Consider the following 22,642-nt stretch of genomic DNA (forward strand, 5'->3'; position numbering starts at 1 on the left):
AAATTAAGGCATGTATTTTGCACTTATTTTTCTCCTATAATATTGAATATCAATCTAACCTTATATTTATTACATGATATAAAACTATTTTAATCCGATTTTTTCCGTTCAAAAATTTTGTTGTCTTTTAATTTTTTAATCCTACAAAAGTAACACTATTATTTGCATTTACTATGAACAATTAGATTTACAAAATTTTGGATAAGTTATATTTTCAAGTGTGAAAGGTCCGGGCTGAGGCGAGATACACATGTGATTTACAACCATCAGGGATCGGGCCTTTTTTCTAGGATTACTTTACCTTCAAAGCCTCGATCATAGCCCGGCGGTAAACATCAAATAGTGGGGGTCGAAAAGGAATTGAGGGAGGGAAGCTATGTTCGCTTTCCTCGCGCTGTTACGGTATAGAAGAATCATTTAAACACAAAGCGGATTTACATCTTATATAAAAAATAAGATGGTTGTTCTTTTCAAAATTATTCTCTTAATGCTTACTTGCCGTCCCTTTGTCTTATAGTCTACGATGTGTACCTATAGACCCCAGTGGAAATGAAAAATATGCCAATCTGTGCCAATCTGTGCCAATCTGTGCCAAAACTGTGCCAAAGCTGTGCCAAAACTGTGCTAAACAGTGCCAAAACGTGAACATTTTGGACATTTGACACACTTTTGGCACAGTTTGTCATAATCAGTTTTACTAGAATTTTCTACTCAATTTTCGTGCATTATTCGGCAATTGTTCCAAATTGAAGCAATAACATAACACTATGGGAAACTAAGAGATATTTATAGTAAAAATACGAAAACTACTAGGAAAAAGAGTATATCATTGCCAAAAATTAATGAATCTATAAGTAAGAAAAGCAGCTACTGCATGGCTTTGAAATTTTTCAATCTACTCTTTAATGATCTCAAAGAGTTAACAGTTCGAAAAGTAACTATAAAAAATAAATTAAAGGATTTCATAAGAAATCTAATAGTATGAAATGAATTAGAGACACTAGTTTAACTTCTGTTATAAGTACAAGAAAGAACAGTATGAAAAGATTAATTTTAGTTTTTAGTTTTTAAGTTATCTGTATAATTATTGTGCCACACCTATGTACAGGCAACTTGTTTGCCTCTATTGGAAGCCTTTAAAAGGCTTATGTATATGGTCATAAATAAATAAATAAATAAATATACTTAGAAGGAATTCCCTTGATTTTTTTATATTTATGATTTTGCTCATTTTTTTGCAGAAGATGATTTGGGTTAGTTTTAGAACATTCAGATTAGATGTGAGAGAATCATGAAACACAAAGCAGATTTTCACCTTGAAGTTATAGTGAGATTGATTCTTCTTGGAGTAAGTAATGATTTTTGTCAGTGTATGCTGATTTTTAACACTTGACATTTTTTAAACTGACTTCACTAAATTCATTAGCGTATATTGATCAAAATACAGAAAAACTTTTGCAAGCTATAAACATTAGACGATTTCTTTAAAGATTGCATAACTTTTTAGAGGAGAAATCATAATTATAATACGATACTAAGATACAGAATGGTACAACATTACAAATAATTATACTTATCAATTGTAGGTACAGTTGTGTACAAAATTTGAATGTCTTGTGTGCGAAATGCCAAAGATAAATTCCAAAAAGCAGAAAGTAAAAATAATGCTGGAACAACAAAAGAACGCTGTGGTTACCTTCAAAAAATGGAGTTCATGCGCCAACATTTGTCTCACAGGAAGACATTGAAATTTCTTCTAAAAGCTACTGTACGCAGCCAATAAAAAAGAATATTTGGACTTCTGAGGGTAAGAAGTCATTTACTGGTGCAAAACCCAAAAGGAGTAAAAGCTAGCTCAACCCCTAAATTAGATGACTTTGCTAAAGGGAGGCATAAAAAAGAGCAAGTTATATGATGGATCCCATAACTAATTTCAATAAAAAGACAGAAGAATTCATGGATCAATCAAGAGAACAACCAAAAGATGACTATTACACATTACTGTTCAATCAGTTTTGTCAAGTTGACGAATAGTCCAGGCGGTAGAGCAGTAAAAGTAGGGTGTAATGGATGTTGTTTGATAACGCAAAAATTTTTATGCAGAACGTTGCCGAATATTGTGTACAACAATAATCTAGTTTGCCTACTCCAAAAAGTGCTTGCTAAATGCTTAAGAACAACAAATGTACCGAAATATCGAAAAATGACCCATTTTTCGATACATTTGTGTCTAAAACTTTGAAACAAATCCTTAAATAAAAAAAATTTACTCTTTCTTTTTTGTTTATTTGACGATTTCCTATAAGGTTATGAGAATCGCGAATCGAAAAACTTTAATTTTCCATGGATAATATGCAAAAATTAGTAAAAAATCATACGTCAATTTTGAGAAATTTTTTCGGTAAGTAAAAATTGATCAATATTTATCAAATTTTCAGAAAAGATAGTTAAACATATGACAATTACGCACAAAAATTTTTGTAACGATCGACCGCGTAGTTTTTCACTGCCATAATTATTAATTAACAAATTATAAAAAAGTTGATCGCGCGTACCTTGTTTAAACAACAGTGAAAAAGGAGCACGCAATTTTTAACAGTTACTTAGTGTCATACCAAACAATGAGCAATTATAAAAAATATCCATTTTACGTTTTAATAACTTTTTACAATTTTTTAAAATTTTGTCAAATTTTTTCCATTATAAATAATTTGTCGTTTACAGCATCGGTTCGATGTAATTTAAAAATTGTTTCCCATCTGAATACTGCTTTGCAAGCACTTTCATTTTAGCCCAAAACGACGAAATTTGACCGTGTAGATCCGGAGATAGAGGCCCACAAAGTTAATAATAATTTATGGCTTACTTAAACGTTAAATCGAAATTTAAAAAATACTCTCTTATAGCTGGTTGCAAATACTTTCTATATTTGTCTTGTGCATTTTCGACAGATGAAAGCCTAATAAAAGAAAAATCGATGAAAATACCGTAATCAGAGGAGTTCGTCGGCCGAGCGGCGTGGGAGCAGGAGTGGGGATGGCGGAGAGCAGCTGTGCTGTCGCGCGGCCCGGGTGTTTCAAAATGCGAATGCGCGGTAAAACATGAGTTATCTCGGCAACGGTAGCACTTATCGAGACGATTTTTTTTTTAATTCGATGTAGCGAAATGAGAGGAATCAGAATATGCCATCAAAAAACAATATTACAAAGAAATTTTGCACGAATTTCAAGATCAAAAAAGTATGCTATTTTCATTTGCATCAAAAAAATAGTTGTATGATTGAAAAATTATTTTGTTGCTTAATGTTCATCAAATCATGCAACTAATTAAACGTTTCAATAATAAATATTGATAAAAAGTATATTTTCTTTCTTAAATGGTCTTTGTTTATCATAACTAACCGTCCTTTTTTATAATAAATTGTATAAATATGGTAGCGCTTTTTTCCATAAAATGACATTATTACAGTACAATAAACATTTTGCAATAATAATACTTCATCCCAGGTATACATACTGCGTAGGAACAAGTAAAAGCATTGGGTTACTTTGATCCAGGTAGATCGCAGTCCCCTCCTTGGTATTCATAACTTAGGCCACGCCTACATATAGGTGCTTGGGACTCTAATATCGAACACGCTCATTGGTTACATTGGACCCGACTATCCAATTAGGGATGCTGTCTATTTGAAAACTGCACTCAAGCATGCGCAAAACCCAGAAATCAAAGTTTTACGACTTTTTTGAACCGTACGTTGAAAAAATAAACATGGAAAATTGTCTGCATGTCATCGATGGTGGATTATTGATGCTTAGAGTTGTTTGGCACCAGAAAGACAACTTCAATGATATTTTAGATCGCTACGTAAACTATGTAAAAAAATACTATGCTCCACACAGTATTGTCGTATTTGATGGATATCCGGATGATAAAACCTTCAGTACGAAAAATGCAGAGCGCCAACGGCGGCAAACACGACAACAATGTCGAGAAATTATTTTTGATGCATCAATGACAGCGACAGTTTCTCAAGAAAAATTCTTATCAAATTATAAGAATAAAGCAAGATTTATAACATTCTTGAGATTAAAATTGGAAAATTCTGGATTTTTAACGAAACAAGCTCCGGAAGATGCTGATTACTTAATTGTCCAAACTGCACGGGAAGTCAGCGAACATGAAAAACCGGCTATCATTGTTGCTGAGGACATTGATGTTTTAGTAATTTTTATCCAATCAGCATCTATCAATAACAATGTATATTTTTTAAAACCTGCAAAGGACAAAATTGTCGAAAAAGTATTCTCTCGCAACTCTTTTGTAAATAAAAATTTAACTAATGTAATAGCATTTCTGCACGCCTTTTCCGGATCGGATACAACATCAGCTATGTATAAGCAAGGCAAAGGAAAAATAGTCAAGATTCTTGAAAAATATTCTGATTTGAGAGAAATGGTTGAAGTTTTCAATTCAAGAGTTGCTACGAAAGAGAATATTGCTAATATCGGACAAAAAATTATGCAAGCGATTTATAGTGGCAAGCAACTAACTGAAACAACTTTAAGTGATCTAAGGTACAGCACTTTTAAAAAATGCTCGAAACAAAAAACCTTTAATTTAGCAACATTACCACCAACAGAATCAGCAACCAATCTTCATTCGTACAGGGTTTATTATCAAGTACAAATGTGGCTTGGAAATGCATTAAATCCATTAGACTGGGGCTGGAAAATTCACGACAATACACTCGTGCCTGTATATGTTGAAAGCCCTCTAGTGCCAGATGATATTTTAAAAAATATTAGTTGTAAATGTACTGGAGAGTGTAAAAAGTCATGTGGATGCGTAAAGCATGGTCTACGATGTTCCGATTTTTGTAAAAACTGTCGTGGACAAACGTGTAAAAATTATCAAACATTCAAAGTATCAGTTGATGACAACATTGGTGAAATCAATGAACTCGACACTATTGATGAAGTTTTAGACAATGTTAAAAGTTATGAACTGCAAATGGATTGTGTAAGCGATAATGAAATTAATGTTGATGATGATGAAGATGACTATGGTACGGATGACAGTTGCACAAATCCTTCAAATCCAAAAAAAGCGAGACTAGATTTGTAACCACAAAAGATGTATTATTATGTGTATAATTTTTATCTATTGTAATAAAATAAATTTATATTAATTATTCGATATGTTTACTTTGTTTATTTAATGTTATAACACATATTCCCTTATTAGTAAATTTAATTAGTTATTCTATATAAATAGGTTATTAGAGTATTAAGAAGCGTAAAAAATTTTTTTTTGAAATTTTTATTAATGAAACGTTTAAATAGTTGCATGATTTGATGAACATTAAGCAACAAAATAATTTTTCAATCATACAACTGTTTTTTTAATGCAAATGAAAATAGCATACTATTTTGATTTTGAAATTCGTGCAAAATTTCTTTGTAATATTGTTTTTTGATGGCATATTCTGATTCCTCTCATTTCGCTACATCGAATTAAAAAAAAAAATCGTCTCGATAAGTGCTACCGTTGCCGAGATAACTCATGTTTTACCGCGCATTCGCATTTTGAAACACCCGGGCCGCGCGACAGCACAGCTGCTCTCCGCCATCCCCACTCCTGCTCCCACGCCGCTCGGCCGACGAACTCCTCTGATTACGGTATTTTCATCGATTTTTCTTTTATTAGGCTTTCATCTGTCGAAAATGCACAAGACAAATATAGAAAGTATTTGCAACCAGCTATAAGAGAGTATTTTTTAAATTTCGATTTAACGTTTAAGTAAGCCATAAATTATTATTAACTTTGTGGGCCTCTATCTCCGGATCTACACGGTCAAATTTCGTCGTTTTGGGCTAAAATGAAAGTGCTTGCAAAGCAGTATTCAGATGGGAAACAATTTTTAAATTACATCGAACCGATGCTGTAAACGACAAATTATTTATAATGGAAAAAATTTGACAAAATTTTAAAAAATTGTAAAAAGTTATTAAAACGTAAAATGGATATTTTTTATAATTGCTCATTGTTTGGTATGACACTAAGTAACTGTTAAAAATTGCGTGCTCCTTTTTCACTGTTGTTTAAACAAGGTACGCGCGATCAACTTTTTTATAATTTGTTAATTAATAATTATGGCAGTGAAAAACTACGCGGTCGATCGTTACAAAAATTTTTGTGCGTAATTGTCATATGTTTAACTATCTTTTCTGAAAATTTGATAAATATTGATCAATTTTTACTTACCGAAAAAATTTCTCAAAGTTGACGTATGATTTTTTACTAATTTTTGCATATTATCCATGGAAAATTAAAGTTTTTCGATTCGCGATTCTCATAACCTTATAGGAAATCGTCAAATAAACAAAAAAGAAAGAGTAAATTTTTTTTATTTAAGGCTTTGTTTCAAAGTTTTAGACACAAATGTATCGAAAAATGGGTCATTTTTCGATATTTCGATACATTTGTTGTTTTTAAGCATTTAGCAAGCACTTTTTGGAGTAGGCAAACATAGACTATTGTTGTACACAATATTCGACAACTTTCTGCATAAAAATTTTTGCGTCATCAAACAACATCCATTTCGATTGCTCTATCGCCTGGACTAGAAGCAGATTTAGAAGAATGCTTCGATAACATTCTTGAGGGTATCGACAAAATTGATCAGAATATGGCTTTTAATATCTTGTAAAACATCTTGTATTCGTTTGGTTCAATAAATATGAATTACAAATATGCGTATGAAGTATTAATTTTAAAATAAAATACGTTAGGGGGGTCTCATAGTCAATTAAACATTCAAATTTCGCGCTACAGAATAGCAGACGAAAAAAAAATTAATTTACTTATAACATTTAAATAAAGCAAAATTACAAAAAACCAACTGCAGTTAATTGCCCTCCGCAATATAATTATCCATCATTGTGCAAAGTTTTAAGTTATTATAATATAATATGTCGCCGAGAGAACCTTTAAAAACTATAAAAATATAATTATGCAAGCATAACGTGCACATGATGATTATTTTCGTTGTTGATAGTTTAAAATCAAGAGGAAGTTCAAATATTTTCCATCTTTTACAGAGAATCCCAAAAGAGCGTTCAATAACTATTCTAGCACGAGATAGGCTAATATTTAATATTTTTTCAGATATCCCCATGTTTCTTGTACGTCTAAAAGGGGTCATTAATTAAATACTGCTTCAAAGGAAAGCCTCCGTCAACAATAAAAAAGAAAGGGCATCACCGAATCGCCGGTATGTTATCGTCCAAGCGGTAGCATGTGATATAGGTACCTACTGTATCTTTATATGACATCCTTATCATTCCGCTTTGCGTGCTAGTTGCTACTGATATATGTGTATAAGTGTACTGTGTACCTAAGTGGCAGGCAGTGAGAATTTGTAAACATGGCGGTCCCGTCAACTTCGTTGTCATCGAGAAACAAAAAGCATTTTTTGGGCGTTCCAGCCCCACTAGGATATGTTGCTGGTGTCGGTAGAGGGTAATGTACAAATTTCCATTTAAACAATAATAAAAGAATTAAACTACCATGGGCATCATAATTCTAAATGCATTATTTATGTTTTCTAACCTCAAAATTTTTACTTTTTTTAGTGCGACTGGATTTACAACTCGGTCTGATATCGGTCCTGCTCGAGATGCTAATGATGTTTCGTAAGTACAAAATATATCCTATTTAATTTTGTACAATCTGCACCTTTTTATTTTAACAATGTCATATTGCCTTTACAGTGATGATAGACATGCTCCACCAACTAAGCGGGCAAAGAAGAAGGAAGAAGAAGAAGAAGAAGAGGAAGATCTCAACGACTCTAATTATGATGAGTTTTCAGGATATGGAGGATCATTATTTAGCAAGGTATGGTTTGATAAAAATACAATGTGATTTACAAAAAAATGTAATGTCATTTACATTAATCAATTGTGTATATGTAGGATCCTTATGACAAAGATGATGAAGAAGCTGATGCAATATACGAAGCCATTGACAAAAGAATGGATGAAAAGCGTAAAGATTACAGAGAAAGACGACTGAGAGAAGAATTGGAACGTTATCGCCAAGAAAGACCTAAAATTCAGCAACAATTTTCAGATCTTAAGAGAGATTTAGCAAGTGTGAGTGAGAGTGAATGGAAGAATGTTCCTGAAGTAGGAGATGCCAGAAATAGAAAACAAAGAAACCCTAGAGCAGAGAAGTTTACACCTTTGCCAGATTCGGTACTGTCAAGAAACCTAGGGGGGGAAACTGCAACAAGTATAGATCCTTCCAGTGGCTTAGCATCTATGTTACCTGGTGTTGCAACACCTGGAATGTTAACACCGACAGGAGACTTGGATTTGAGAAAAATTGGTCAAGCTAGAAATAATTTGATGAATGTTAAGTTGAGTCAAGTTTCTGATTCCGTTGAAGGTCAAACAGTGGTGGATCCTAAAGGTTATCTCACAGACCTAAAAAGTATGATTCCATCTTATGGTGGAGATATCAAGTGAGTATATTATATTTCATTGACTACAGGTTAGAAGGAGTCGTCTTAGCCAAGCTGTAGAAGGACTCCTTTTCGACGAAATGTAAAGGAATCACTTTAAGTAAATGGTAAACAAGAATATTCTTGGCTTTACAGTGTAATCATAATCGTAATATTTTGTATACCACTCTAACTACAAAATCTTAACTTCAATATGATTATTTAACTCTCGTGATATGAAATACTCTTCGATACTGATGCGCAAGGTGATTTTTACCTCATGTGACATTGTTAAGAGTTTTTTCACACACAAAGTAAATAAATTTTGTAGTTACCTGATTCCAAATATGGTTAATAATAACTTAACTAAACATTTTTGATTTCCAGAATGCTATCTTTTAAATTTCAAAGCCAAAATATATTATTTACCACTAGTCTAAAATGACTCTCTTTACTACTCTGTCGACAATTTGATTTTGTATGACAATTTCCCATATTGTTCAAATGACACATCGAATTTTAATGACATGATTATTTAATTTTCAGTGACATAAAAAAAGCTAGATTACTTCTCAAATCTGTCCGAGAAACTAATCCAAATCATCCACCAGCTTGGATAGCTTCTGCTCGTTTAGAAGAAGTGGTTGGAAAAGTACAAATGGCTAGAAATTTAATCATGAAAGGGTGTGAAGTAAATCCTTCGTCAGAAGATTTATGGTTAGAAGCTGCAAGACTGCAGCCACCAGACACAGCAAAAGCTGTTATTGCACAAGCTGTGCGTCACATTTCAACATCTGTAAGAATCTGGATCAAAGCAGCTGATTTAGAAACAGAATCAACAGCCAAACGAAAAGTTTATCGGAAGGCTTTAGAGCACATCCCTAATTCTGTAAGATTATGGAGGGCTGCAGTAGAACTTGAAGAACCTGAAGATGCACGTATTCTTCTAAGCCGAGCTGTGGAATGTTGCCCAACAAGCGTGGATTTGTGGCTGGCTCTTGCTAGATTGGAAACATACGATAATGCGCGAAAAGTGCTAAACAAAGCGCGCGAAAATATTCCTACAGACCGACAAATCTGGACAACTGCCGCAAAATTAGAAGAAGCTAATGGTAACAAACACATGGTAGAAAAGATAATTGACCGAGCTATATCATCATTAAGTGCAAATGGAGTAGAAATAAACAGGGAGCACTGGTTCAAAGAAGCAATGGAAGCTGAGAAAGCGGGAGCTGTTCATTGTTGCCAAGTAATTATTAAATCTATCATCGGATCTGGAGTTGAAGAGGAAGACAGAAAGCACACATGGATGGAAGATGCTGAAACGGTAACTTAAAATTGTTTCATTAATTTCATTAACTGAATTTGAAATCGAGGACGAATTTTATTCATAATTGTTCATTTGATTCCAGTGTGCTCAACAAGGAGCTCTTGAATGTGCAAGAGCGGTTTATGCATATGCACTGAGTGCATTCCCAAGTAAGAAATCGATATGGCTGAGAGCCGCGTACTTTGAAAAAACTTATGGAACCAGGGAATCATTGGAAACACTTTTGCAAAGGGCAGTTGCTCACTGTCCAAAGAGTGAAGTTCTTTGGCTCATGGGTGCTAAATCGAAATGGCAGGCCGTACGTTTAATTTAGTTAAAATTTGCTCAACCAAGTGTGACTTCAATAAGAATTATATTTTGAATATCTTACTCTTACAGGGCGATGTACCAGCCGCACGAGGAATTTTGTCCTTGGCTTTCCAAGCTAATCCCAATTCCGAAGATATTTGGTTGGCCGCCGTTAAGCTGGAGTCAGAAAATTCAGAATATGAGAGAGCAAGGCGGTTATTGGCCAAAGCTAGAGCTTCTGCTCCTACACCAAGAGTAATGATGAAAAGCGCAAAATTAGAGTGGGCCTTAAACAATCTTGATGCAGCTTTACAGCTGTTAAAAGAGGCTATAGATACTTTTGAAAATTTCCCGAAATTATGGTTGATGAAAGGTCAAATAGAGGAACAGAAGGGCCAGCAAGAAAAAGCTCTTGAAACCTACAACCAAGGCGTAAGTTCAACTAGACACCTTTCTCAATATTTACTTTAATTTTTAAAAACATAAAAAAATCTTTGATAGATTTTAACCAAAAACAAATTTTTTAGATAAAGAAATGTCCCACTTCGATACCGCTTTGGCGCTTGTTAGCACATTTAGAAATGAAAAGGAATCAGTTCACAAAGGCTCGCTCAGTTTTAGAGAAAGCTCGTCTGCGTAATCCGAAAAATCCGGAACTTTGGTTAGAAGCCATCAGGAATGAAATGAAATCTGGAGGCAATCGAGATATGGCAAATACTTTGATGGCAAAGGCTCTTCAAGAATGTCCCAATTCCGGTTTACTTTGGGCTGAAGCGATTTTCATGGAAGCCCGCCCGCAGCGAAGAACTAAAAGCATCGACGCGCTGAAAAAATGTGAACACGACCCTCATGTTCTTCTTGCAATATCTAAGTAAGCGGAAACCATTTCAAAAATTCAGTTCTGTTGGATCTTTTAATAACTGTGCATCTTGTACATTTTTTCAGGATGCTTTGGTGTGACCCTAACAAGATTCACAAATGCAGAGAATGGTTTAACAAAACGGTTAAAATAGACCCAGATTTAGGTGATGCCTGGGCATACTTCTATAAATTTGAACTTTTAAATGGCACTGAAGAGCAGCAAGAAGATGTCAAGAAACGCTGCGTGTCAGCAGAACCGCACCACGGTGAAAACTGGTGTAAAGTATCTAAAAACATAGCCAATTGGTGTCTAAGTATCGATCAAATTTTGATATTGGTGGCCAAAAATTTACCAATACCCATATAATTTGTGAAATCGCTGCAGATGTTTATAATTATTTGTAATATAACTTGTGGTTTTTTAACATGTCGCATTTGAAAAGAAACCATAGATACGGAGATTATATAGACTTATATAGATTTGTGCATCAAATATTTGTTTAAAATGAACTGCATATGCACGAGTTTCTGGACAATGGTTATTAGAAATTAAGAAATAATCTTTGACTTAGGAAATAAAAGAATTTTTACTAATTTAACGACTACATTATTCAACAGTAGCAACACTTAATGTTGAAGTATTACGGTATCACTTCAGCAGCTAAGGTATCAGAACTAGTATTCAATATTTGTTTCGAAGCTACGAACTTATAAATCGGTTAAACACAAAGCCTTTAACGTAATAAATTACATCGTAACGAAACAATTTTCTAGAACGGTTTCGAATGCAATCGCCTTCTACTTTCTCCAGAAATTCGTCAGCATCCAGAAGACAAAAGCGACCAAGACCCAGCTGTAATTTTCCAAACCATAACGGCGACAGTCATCGAGCTAGTTACAATGAACGACCACCAGAAGACGACGAAGCAGCTACTGCGCGCGCACTCGCAGCTTGCATGCTCCCCTCTTCCTCCCCTTCGGCGGAGCTTGCGCGCGTACTTATGTGCCTACCCAGAGGAAACCTACACGACGTGGAAAGGAATGAATAGAAGAGGGGCAACGAGGAGAGGAGAGATCGCAAAGACGAAGCACGGCCAACCGGTTTTACGCGGCTGCAGCAGTCTCTGGGCGCCGACGGTGCGGGAGTGGGAGTCGTTTGCGCCGCCGTCGCTCTCGCAGTCAAAACAAATGTAGCCGACGGGGGTGTCGGAGCAACAACAGTATGCGCTCGCTCTAACCTCGCGCGATTACACATACACATACCTTGTGTACTCTCACAAGATCCTGCGTGAACACCTGTACTATGCCGACGACACGCGCGAGATTTTAACGCGCATCGTGCTGTCGTAAGAAGCCAGCTGGTCGAAGTTGATACACCGCAGGCACGACTCTTATACCTGGCCGCATCGATTGCCCGCGGATCCCGGCCACGCACAGAATGTCAACGTCGACGGGACAAGTGGTCAGTACCTACATATGTATTGTGATTATACACAAGAGCTGTAGCGACGCTTTTTCATTAACTTGTCAAGCGAAAGAACAATTCGAACGGTCGTTCGAATAGCGAAGCTTTTCCTCTCGCGATAATGTGTATTATATGTACAGCTACCAGACGTCTTATACGGCCGACATGAAATTTTCAGCGGCGTGCCGCAAGTGAGCGATCGATCGATTTCGGTAAGGTTTCTTCTTCGACTCTCGTGTGGCGATCATCCTTCGCCGCGAGTTATCTGCTCCTTTCTTTTTTTAGACGTTCGTTGAACTTTTATATGTTCTGTCGTTCTGTGTGCTGCACGTCGCGCTGCGCCTGTATAATAGGACACCGCACGCGACGGATGAGTTTTGAAGCTCTTTCTTCGTGCGATTGTTTTTGTTGCGATATAGTTGCTTGGTCATACAATGTGTATCATGCGTGCTCTGATTCTTTGTTTAATCGCGGCGAAAATCCGATTAGAGCGCGGCTATTCTCGTGCTCGCTCTCTCTTATAGGGTATCGTTGCGATTTTCTCGAATCGCGTGCGGTTGACAGAAAGAACGCGGTGAATTTTTCATTTGTTTAGACCGCACGTCGGGTGTATAATTTTATGGGAATATATCTCATTCATCACGATGGGTTTTCGATCGCCGCTATTTGCATACGAGACGATATATAGAGACGATTCCGTTTGACACAGTTTTTAACAGATCGCAACAATTTGAGCGGATATTATAGTCAAGTTGGGAACAATGAGCGCAATGTTTCTTTGTACTGGCAATGCTGTTCGTTGTTTAACTTTCGAATTGAAATATAGGTAGTTGCTGATATACAAGTTCTATTTTCGTAAAAGAGCGTTATCGCCATTTTTAGACGGCAAACACTATCAATTGTACGGGTAATGTTTATTAGATTATAAAGTTACTTTAACGAGCTCAGTACATGGTGGTGTAACCGCTGATAAAATCTTGAAAAAGCTCGAGCTGTGACTTTCTTTAATTATATTAAACGTAACCGTACTTTGTTGCTTCCTTAAACTTTGGAATAGATTAATACTAGGAACGTTTATCTATATTATTCAATAACTAGAATCTCCGTGCATATTATGGTAGGTTCTTTAATTAGAAATACATTATCATCAATTAATTATAATAATGGGTAGTCGGATTATCAATCTTAAGCCTCGTTGAGAACAAAACCAAGATATCCCCCCGATAATATTTATCTTGACTGTTTTAATTGCACAAATCTTGACGAACGAAGCAATCAATAAGCAATAATAAGTATATACTGCTATTCGCAAGTAAACAAGTTTCTTCGATTTGGATTGAATGTATAATCTCGTCAGCCGATGAGTTTAATCTGTTTACATGCGAATCTTGGAGTTTTTTTTATCGCGCGAGGTATATTGTAGATTTGATTAAATAAAATATTCCTATCTTATGATTCAAATTATATGCAAACGTTCTGATATACTTTATCAAAATAAGAAAATATGGTAATTGAACTTCAAAAATGTTTTATGGCATAATGAAAGGCTTTCGTTTGCAAAAATAGATAAAGCTTCATTTACATACAGTTTTATCTAATAAATCACGAGACGCAAATGAAATTCAAGATGAATATTTATTGCCCAATGGGATCAACTGACCTGATCAATATACTGTTATACTGAAAATGCTTTAACATTCATAATAGCTTGTATATCAACACTGTGTATTTTTAAACTTAAAATTAAGATCAACCTATAAGCAAGAAAACGTTTGAGAATATTTAAATTTGTGCATGAGAATGTTACACATAAAGGCAGTCCCGTGCGTTATAAAAACAATTATAAATTTTATCAGTCGATAAACGCAACAGTTTTATCAAAAACCTACTAAAAGAACTCAATCTCCTCATCCCTATCCCGCAATCAGAGCAAACATATACCTAATGAGGTCGTATATCCATACAACTCATCAAAGTACGAGCACATCAGAATCTTTCGTCAACCCTTGCAGCGACTCGCGTAAAATCTCACGTACACATCATCGAGTCTGGATCGATCGCGCGCGACCTTTACCTTCGGATTTCGGGGCTTCGTCCAAATCTCTCGGCGCTGCAAGCGCCACGGTGACCTTAGCCACGCGACTCTTTTTATCGAGGGCTGTCTGTTTATACGAATAGCCAGCTTTTTATCGATGCTGGAGAGTCGCTATTGAAATTAATGGGGACGCTATTTTTGGAGGCTTATGTATACATTGGCAAAAGAATCACACAGCTGCATGTTTCCCTGCTTTTAATTTCGACGCAGCGGCTTTTGTTGCGGACTAGTTTTCAAACTTGCGAGATTAAAAGTTTTCCTATTCAAGTTCCTCCCCACACAGCATGAAAGATTTCAATGAAATATTTCGAAATATTTCAGTGAAATATATCCACGGAATATTTCTGAAACCTTCCAGTAATATTCCATAGAAGAGCTATCAACCGACTCAATTCGTGAAATATTTCAGAAATATTCCATAAATATTTTGTTGGAATCTATGAAATTCCTTTTTAAATATTTCAATATGTTCTTTAGGAAATTTTACATAAATATTTCATAAAATATTGCTCAGAATTATTTACTTAATAATACACTGCAATATTTTGCGGAAGATTTTTGGAATCATTTATAAACATTTCTTTGGAACTTTTGTAACGAATTTTTAAACATTTATCAAAAAATTTATGAAATATTCCATAGATATATCTTGTAAACTTTTACATAATTATTTCTTCATTATTACAATGGAATATTTCTTAAAATATTTATGAAATAATTCTTTAATATTTTATTGGAACTTTTCAAATAAATTTTGGATATTTCTTAAAATATTTCAGGATTATTCCATACATATGTCTCGAAAACTATCATGTAATTAGTTCGGAAATATTCCAATGGAACATTTCTTGAAATACTTATGAAATAATTCTTTAATATTTTATTGGAACTCTTAAAATAAATTTTAACTCTAGCTGCCTGCGCATGAATTCACACTGAATCAATTGTGTGTTTATACCTGCTGTCAAACTATGGAGTTATTCTTTATATTCAAAAACAAAAGGGGTTCGAATTAACGAATTAACAGTTTATCTGCTTACACGATTTCAATTATTTTTCGTATAATTTAATCCAAAAGTTTAATATTACTAACATTAACTAGTTTACGAAAGTCGATGGCGTAAAAGCAAAGATACAAACTGTTTGTGTATTTACTATAATTATATATATATATATATATATATATATATATATATATATATATATATATATATATATATATATATATATATATATATATATAAAATAAGATATATTCACGGTGTCGTAGTACAGTCGCCGGACACAATAACTTTGCTTTACGCGCCACAACATGGCGGCGGGTCTCTTGTTGATTGGGCTTTCAGAGCAAGGTGGCGCATCGGCTTCGCAGTCGCATAGACAGCGAACCACGGCCATAAAAAGAAGAAGAAGAAGAAGGTTAGGACGGTCATGACGTCAGATATCGCTTTCCTGACAGTAATGACCGATCTAAGGAGTCCAATTAACAAGAGACCCGCCGCCATGTTGTGGCGCGTAAAGCAAAGTTATTGTGTCCGGCGACTGTACCTTCAAGCTATTCGGGAACATTTGAAGAATATTTCACGGAAGATATGTGGAATAATTCTGAATTATTTCAGGTGATAAATTTTATTAAATTTTTCAGAAATATTTCTGAATCATCATTTCACTAGTAACTTATAGTGATTATTAAAATTAGAAACATTTCAGAAGTGTTTCTCAAATCTAAGAAAGAAATATTTTATGAAAGCTGAATGTTCCGGAATTATTTTACTGCAAATTTTCCAGTAAATATTAAACATAGAAATAATTCTGAAAAAAATCAGAATTATTTTAAAGAAATATATTTGGGAAGCTTGCTTAAATATTCCAGAATTATTTCAAATACAAATTCCAGGAGACTACGGGCTAAGAAATAATTTTGAAATGTTGCTTAAATCTAGGAAAGAAATATTTTATGAAAGTTTTCTGGAATATTCCAGAATTGTTATACTGAAAATTTTCCGGTGAAGATTAAACACTGAAAGAATTACGAAATAATTCAGAAATATTTTAAAGAAATTTTTATGGAAGTTTTCTGGAATATTCCGGAATTATTATACTGAAAATTTTCAGGTGAATATTAAACACTGAAATAATTCAGAAATAAATCAGAAATATTTTAAAGAAATATGTTACGGAAGCTTGCTCAAATATTCCACAATTATTTCAAATACAAATCCCAGGAGACTGCATGCCACAAAATAATTTAGAAACATTTCAGAAATATTTCAAGGAAATATTTCATGAGAGATTTGCAAGGCGGGGCATTTTATGAAATGATATTATTGCAGTAATATTACTGAAATATTTCGTGAAAAATTTCAGAAATATTTCTGAATTCTTTAAAAAAATATTTCAATATAGGAATTCGAGGGACATAACATTATTTCAGAAATATTTCGTCGAAAGATTCCTGGAAGATTTCAAATATTTCGTTCCAATATTTCTGAAATATTTCGGAAATATTTCATGCTGTGTGGGTCTTGCTCCGCCAGTACAAGCAAATGCTATTTTCTCTCGCGAAATCATCGCAGTAAAAATTAAATAAGGAATGATTTTACTTTCATTGCCCTGCACGGAAATACGCACAATGGATTCAATTTGAGGCGACGATAAACAAAGGCATATGATGATTAATTCGTCGTTTCAGACGCACGCAATCATGTACTACATACGTCATTATGGAATTGCAGGAGAAAGAAATGCCAGTTTACTGTGCTCAGACGGCATAACGTAGTATCGGTTTGATTGGAGTGGATATGGCTCTACGGCGAGTGCAGCTGAATAATGCAGTGTTTTTTCGCCGCAAGTTAACATTGATTCGCTCGAACGTTTTCATAAGAAAAGCTTTGTGACTCCTCAATTAAATCCCTTGAACAATTAGCAAATGGATTAGCCCACCGCTCACTTGTACTAAATACTAGTTTTCAAAGAAACAGTCATGTACGCCATATATATGAAGAACAACGCTAATTTCTTGAAATTCTGCATATCGCGTGGGTCAATACTGCCCGAGTGCATACGAGAGGTCGGCGAACGATTTGAGAAAGGCCGGGCGCACCGGCGTATAAAGCAAGCAGAAATATATCGTAAAAGTATAAAGTAATTGAGGAATCGTAAAAGCCGATGTGACGCGCTTTATAACCAAGCTATATGAATCGCCGCGTGTACGTGCAGCGCTGGCGGAAAGTGGACGCTGCGACGATCACATTATTATCGTCGTCCGCTCAAATTTGCGCTAATGCAACTGTAGAAGTTATATTCCCTATATCGGTCGGAGTGTTGAATTGCCGTCTATTTGGCTTCGGGATCACTTTTTGATTAAAAAAGCACTCTTTGCGAAGCACTCGCGCATGTCATCCGGCCTAATGAAAGCTCTCGCGTCACTCGCCGATGAAATATTCAAGCAATAACACATGAGAGCTGGCACGGAGGGAGTAGAGAGAGAGAGAGAGAGAGAGAGAGAGAGAGTTTAGCGCTATCGCGAGGATGATCTAGGACACGACGCGCTTTTTCCAATCAATATATAGCTGTGTACGAACGCGCGCGGAGACATACGTACGCGACGCGACGTGTGCGCAGTGCACTGCACACATGTCGTCTACACCGCGTATGCGGATTATATAGTCAGCCTGCATCAGACACACCATATCACTATATTATCATCATAGGTACGCGCGCAGCGGTATTCATCCGGTGCAATCTTCCATTAAATATCATGTAATCTCGGCCGCGTCGGTGCAAGCACACCGAGCCTTTCATGTGCAGGATATGCGTATGTAAGCTTCGCGCGCTTCCTGCTTTTTGGACTTTTCCGGCGTTGCGCGTCTGATGTATATATAGGTAGATCGGCGAGCACGCGAGCTCATATTGTTGTGGACGCGAGCACACGAGAGCACATCAGCCTTGGCAATGATTAGCTCGTTTGACCTTATACTGCGCAACATCCTCTGAACTCTCTCTTGTCTCAGTATACACTAGCTTTCCGTCGACGGGATGAATTGTTTTTGTCGGACCGCATACGTAAAGATGCAAATGACGCTTCAAGTGCAGTTTGCCGCAGAGAAAAGTCTAGAAATATAGCTATAGCCGCTGATGCTTGTCGCCGAGGCGTTGAATTAATTTATATGCATCTGGGCGCGGCTAATGCTGAGTGGGCATAATTATACAGGCTCTATACTGAATGTGGTTTTATGATATATCACATCAATTATTTGTTATCAAGGATTTGCGAGCATATATTTAAAAATGACAAGTACGCCGCTTGTACAGATCACTTTTAACTCGAAGTTTGCAAAATAACGCATATTGTTCTATCCAAAAATAAGTCATGCCTACATAACGCCGTTCTTCGTTGAGTTAAGATTGAGCTATTGCTAATCCTGTCTTAACGAACGTTATTCATGTTCGAGTTCGAGTGCCACACATATGATAACTCTGTGTCATTGTTGTTGGTATTTTTTTGAGTTGGTATATACGATTTGACGGTGCGGAATTGTAACGTCGTTTGGTAGTACTTAATTGCTTGAAGAAATTATAAATAGTAGTGCGCAACGGTGTTATATTAGTAAGGATTAGTATTTTTAACGCTCATGAAGTTTTATTTCTCTCATTCGACGTACGTATTAAGGAATGTTTCATTGCTTGCTTTATATCCAGAGTGAATAAGAGAGCAACGTGAAAATAGTAGTATATACGAGATTCCTCAAGGCAGATATAGGCAGATATCGTTTTATTGGTTTGCCTTCGGATAAGTTTCAGCCCATTTGCGATTTCATTGCGAGATCAATTGAGAATAAAATTGGATGATAAAATTATAATAAAACGTAAGAATAATGTTGTGATTCTATATGTAATATAATCTGCAGCTGGGGTCGATAAGGAATAATATTCGAAACTAAATGATATTGAAACGTGTTTCAGCTGCGCAGCGTCGGGCCAAAACTCGTGCCATTCTTCAAAAGCGTGTGCGTTTACTTCGTACTCCTGGCCGAACAGCCATGCCTATTAACGGCGTGTTTCAAATGCCTGCCTATAATTAGCCTAATTGTCTTCATTCTTTTACACGGTATCAACTTATCGAAAGAGTAAGTACTCATAACAAGTATAATAGTAATTGTTTTTTTTTTTTTCGCTTACGCAGCACTTTTTCCGTGCGAACACGATATGGCGACGAAATATTTTAATTGCTGTATATACCTAAACATAATATGAAAGCAGAATGTTTCTCGTCATTTAGCATGCGATGCGATGCTATGTTATGCTTGGCTTTTTTGTGTATACTCGTCGCGTACTATTCAAATTGGACAAATATGAGGAAATAATAATAATGAATAATGAGGCAAGCCTATTAAGCTTGGAATATAAATCTTACACTGGCAATATCAAAACTCCTCTGCATTTTATTATTTTTCTCTGACAATGAGTATCACTGTATTGAGATACAACATCATCGCGTAGTGTAAATGTAAAATAATAAATAAAACAAAACGTTGCATCAGAGGTTCAGTCTTTAATGAAAATATATGATAGTAAAGACAAACATTTGTATCAATACTCCAAAAATACACAGCTTTTGAAATATACACTTTCCGCAAAAGTATACCTACTACTACTATACTCGCTGTATGTAATTGATTAACAAACAACGACAAATAAAATATTCAAAGCGCTTTTGGAAAAAAGTCCATACATACACTATACATATTTTCCAAGCAACCCGCTAAAACTGTCTATCTCGCGGCCTGTAGGTACGCGTTCAATCGGCGAATATTAACAGGCCTAGTATTCAGCTGTCTCGGGGATGCCCTTCTCGTGTGGCCCAGTTGCTTCGTCTTCGGCATGGCGATGTTCGCCATTGCCCAGGTGATGTACACGACCGCCTTCGGCTTCAGCCCCTTCAACGCCAAGCTCGGGGCGTTTATCTATGCCCTTTGCGCGATAAGTAAGTGCCTCGTTTATATTATAGAGGAATTGCCTCGCGAGTTACATCCAATAAAAACGCGCTCGTCTCTGTTTTACAGTAATTTACACACTGATGCCCGGCCTCAGCGGTGTCTTGAAGATCGGTGTGCCGGTCTACACGCTTCTGCTCGGGACCATGTCGTGGAGGGCTATTGCCAGGGTTCAGTTCTACGGGGTGAGTTTTACGCTTGACCCAAGACAAAATTCAGACAATAGTGCGAGCTTTTTCAAAACTGAGGAAAAAATGTAATAATGAAAAATGTATTATTTTTGTTAACAGGGAAAATGGACGTGGACAAGGTTGTGCTGCTGCATCGGAAGCATATGCTTCGTGATATCGGACACACTGATTGGCTTTCATCACTTCTACAAGCCTGTCCCTTACCCGCAAGTAAGTAAGACACCGACTGCAGCCCATGAGCTTTTGATAAACTTTGAATATGACGGCCGTATGCTGACTCTTTGATAAAAACTCATTTCATCCTTCTCTTCTTCAGATCACCATCATGCTGACGTACTACGCCGCTCAACTTGGAATAGCTCTGAGTGCAGTCGAGTCGAAGGACAATAAAGAGACCGCCGCCAAGCGATAAGAGTTCAATTCCTGTGTCAAAGCCGATCATGATTCCGTGTTTGAGTCGAGGAAAGCAAAGAGAAATACCATTGCTAATTGAATATCTTGACGCACTGCCAGTCTTTGGGCAAAAAATCTTTTTCGTGTAGGATATATTTATACAGGATTCTGAACAGCGTTGGACAAAATGCGAATATCGCGCAGAGGTTCGTGTTAAGTGTGCAGCACATTTATCATAACGTTCAAACTGATTCATTTGAATAGATTTTTCAATCCCGAAAATACAAAAATTGAATTGTTTGTTTTTCAGTTTTGTTTATCATCTCTTTTTTCAAAAAACGTATTTTTGTAAATGAAAAATATTGAAAATTAAAGAACATATAGCTGTTCAGTGTCCTTGAAAGATTATTAAGCATAAAATCAGCAACTTTTATCCTTGTTATAAAAGTCAAATATGTAGCTGGCACACTGCTGACATGCAGTTTACTGTTTGTAAAATTTATAGATTTTAAATAGTTTTCGGATAGATTTAGTGATAAATTTTCATCGGTTGAACGATGAATTCTACGTCAAACATCTGAGCCATTTCTAAACTTGTTGTCGAAGGCATATTCCTAAAGCAAAGATATCAAGGATCCAAGAATAACGTAGGTCTGTTTTTAGAAAATATTTTAGACTATATTGTACAGTCATAATAGTGCAATTTATTACATTTGAAAAGATGAAAAATTCTTGCGAAAGCATTTCTCTCGGTAATACATACATAAACGATTTTCTAATAGAACTCATTTTAATATAATTCCAAGAGGATTAAACTAATTTTGTAGACAATCCAAAGATACGTTCCTATCGAAATATCTTATTTTTCGAACAAACAATATTGGATAATTAATATTATACCTATACAAACGTTCTTTTTCTTAAGTTTAAAAACCTTGTACTTCTGAACAACTGAAGCGCAAAAACATATCAATTATGTAGTTCAATACTGGTAACGGCTACATGGTACTGATATGAAAAATATCACATTCGCATAACGTATATCACATCCAAGCTGACATTGTTCCGACTTCCGACGTTACAAATATTATGTGTCCGGGTGTTATTGTTGTAGAATTTTAAAAAACTGTATGTAACTTCTATAGGTAATGGTCACTTATTTAGTACGGAGATTTTTCTGCACAGAGGTGTGAGGTTTAATATTAAACTGTACAATGGAGACTGAAGTACAAAAACGGCAAAAAACTGGAGTTGGTACCGTGTGATAAACTCTAGCCAAACTGTACTAAAACACTATTTAGTATAGTTTTTCATCAGAGGTTAAAATGTTAATAATTATCATTACAAATGTTACATTAGAAAATATTGACATGACAGTGTAATTCTATCTGTGTTATTGTACTTTTCAAGTTTTGCATGAGATATTTATGGAAAATGATTTAACAGGAAAATAAATAAACATGATTATTTTATTTTTACACTCGATTTTAGATTATTATGAACGGTTAAAAATTAAA

General features: G+C 35.4%; 2 protein-coding genes across 2 annotated transcripts; both read left to right on the plus strand.

The window, feature by feature from the left end:
- The first annotated feature begins 7,337 nt into the window (after nucleotides 1-7,337).
- On the plus strand, nucleotides 7,338-11,579 carry LOC100120585 (pre-mRNA-processing factor 6). The gene is made up of 9 exons (XM_001604162.6): nucleotides 7,338-7,521; nucleotides 7,635-7,694; nucleotides 7,773-7,899; nucleotides 7,977-8,527; nucleotides 9,053-9,833; nucleotides 9,919-10,134; nucleotides 10,215-10,556; nucleotides 10,652-10,995; nucleotides 11,070-11,579. Exons 1-9 carry the CDS (start codon nucleotides 7,427-7,429, stop codon nucleotides 11,350-11,352), a joined length of 2,799 nt encoding a protein of 932 aa, XP_001604212.1. The 5' UTR covers nucleotides 7,338-7,426; the 3' UTR covers nucleotides 11,353-11,579.
- A 404-nt stretch (nucleotides 11,580-11,983) lies between these two features.
- LOC100114211 (lysoplasmalogenase-like protein TMEM86A) lies at nucleotides 11,984-22,603 on the plus strand. The gene is made up of 6 exons (XM_031925805.2): nucleotides 11,984-12,447; nucleotides 19,511-19,674; nucleotides 20,338-20,531; nucleotides 20,611-20,726; nucleotides 20,832-20,942; nucleotides 21,049-22,603. The coding sequence occupies exons 1-6, from the start codon at nucleotides 12,424-12,426 to the stop codon at nucleotides 21,142-21,144; spliced, it is 705 nt and encodes a 234-aa protein (XP_031781665.1). The 5' UTR covers nucleotides 11,984-12,423; the 3' UTR covers nucleotides 21,145-22,603.
- Nucleotides 22,604-22,642: the final 39 nt, after the last annotated feature.

This window comes from Nasonia vitripennis (assembly GCF_009193385.2).
Source record: "Nasonia vitripennis strain AsymCx chromosome 3 unlocalized genomic scaffold, Nvit_psr_1.1 chr3_random0004, whole genome shotgun sequence".
Lineage (NCBI taxonomy): Eukaryota > Metazoa > Arthropoda > Insecta > Hymenoptera > Pteromalidae > Nasonia > Nasonia vitripennis.

Coding starts and splice junctions, on each gene's coding strand:
- LOC100114211 (XM_031925805.2), top strand. CDS start 12,424: ATGTCAACGTCGACGGGACAAGTG. Junction 19,675..20,337: donor GGTATCAACTTATCGAAAGA/GTAAGTACTCAT, acceptor CGCGGCCTGTAG/GTACGCGTTCAATCGGCGAA. Junction 20,727..20,831: donor CCAGGGTTCAGTTCTACGGG/GTGAGTTTTACG, acceptor TTTTGTTAACAG/GGAAAATGGACGTGGACAAG.
- LOC100120585 (XM_001604162.6), top strand. CDS start 7,427: ATGGCGGTCCCGTCAACTTCGTTGTCATCGAGAAACAAAAAGCATTTT. Junction 7,900..7,976: donor GAGGATCATTATTTAGCAAG/GTATGGTTTGAT, acceptor GTGTATATGTAG/GATCCTTATGACAAAGATGA. Junction 9,834..9,918: donor GGATGGAAGATGCTGAAACG/GTAACTTAAAAT, acceptor ATTTGATTCCAG/TGTGCTCAACAAGGAGCTCT.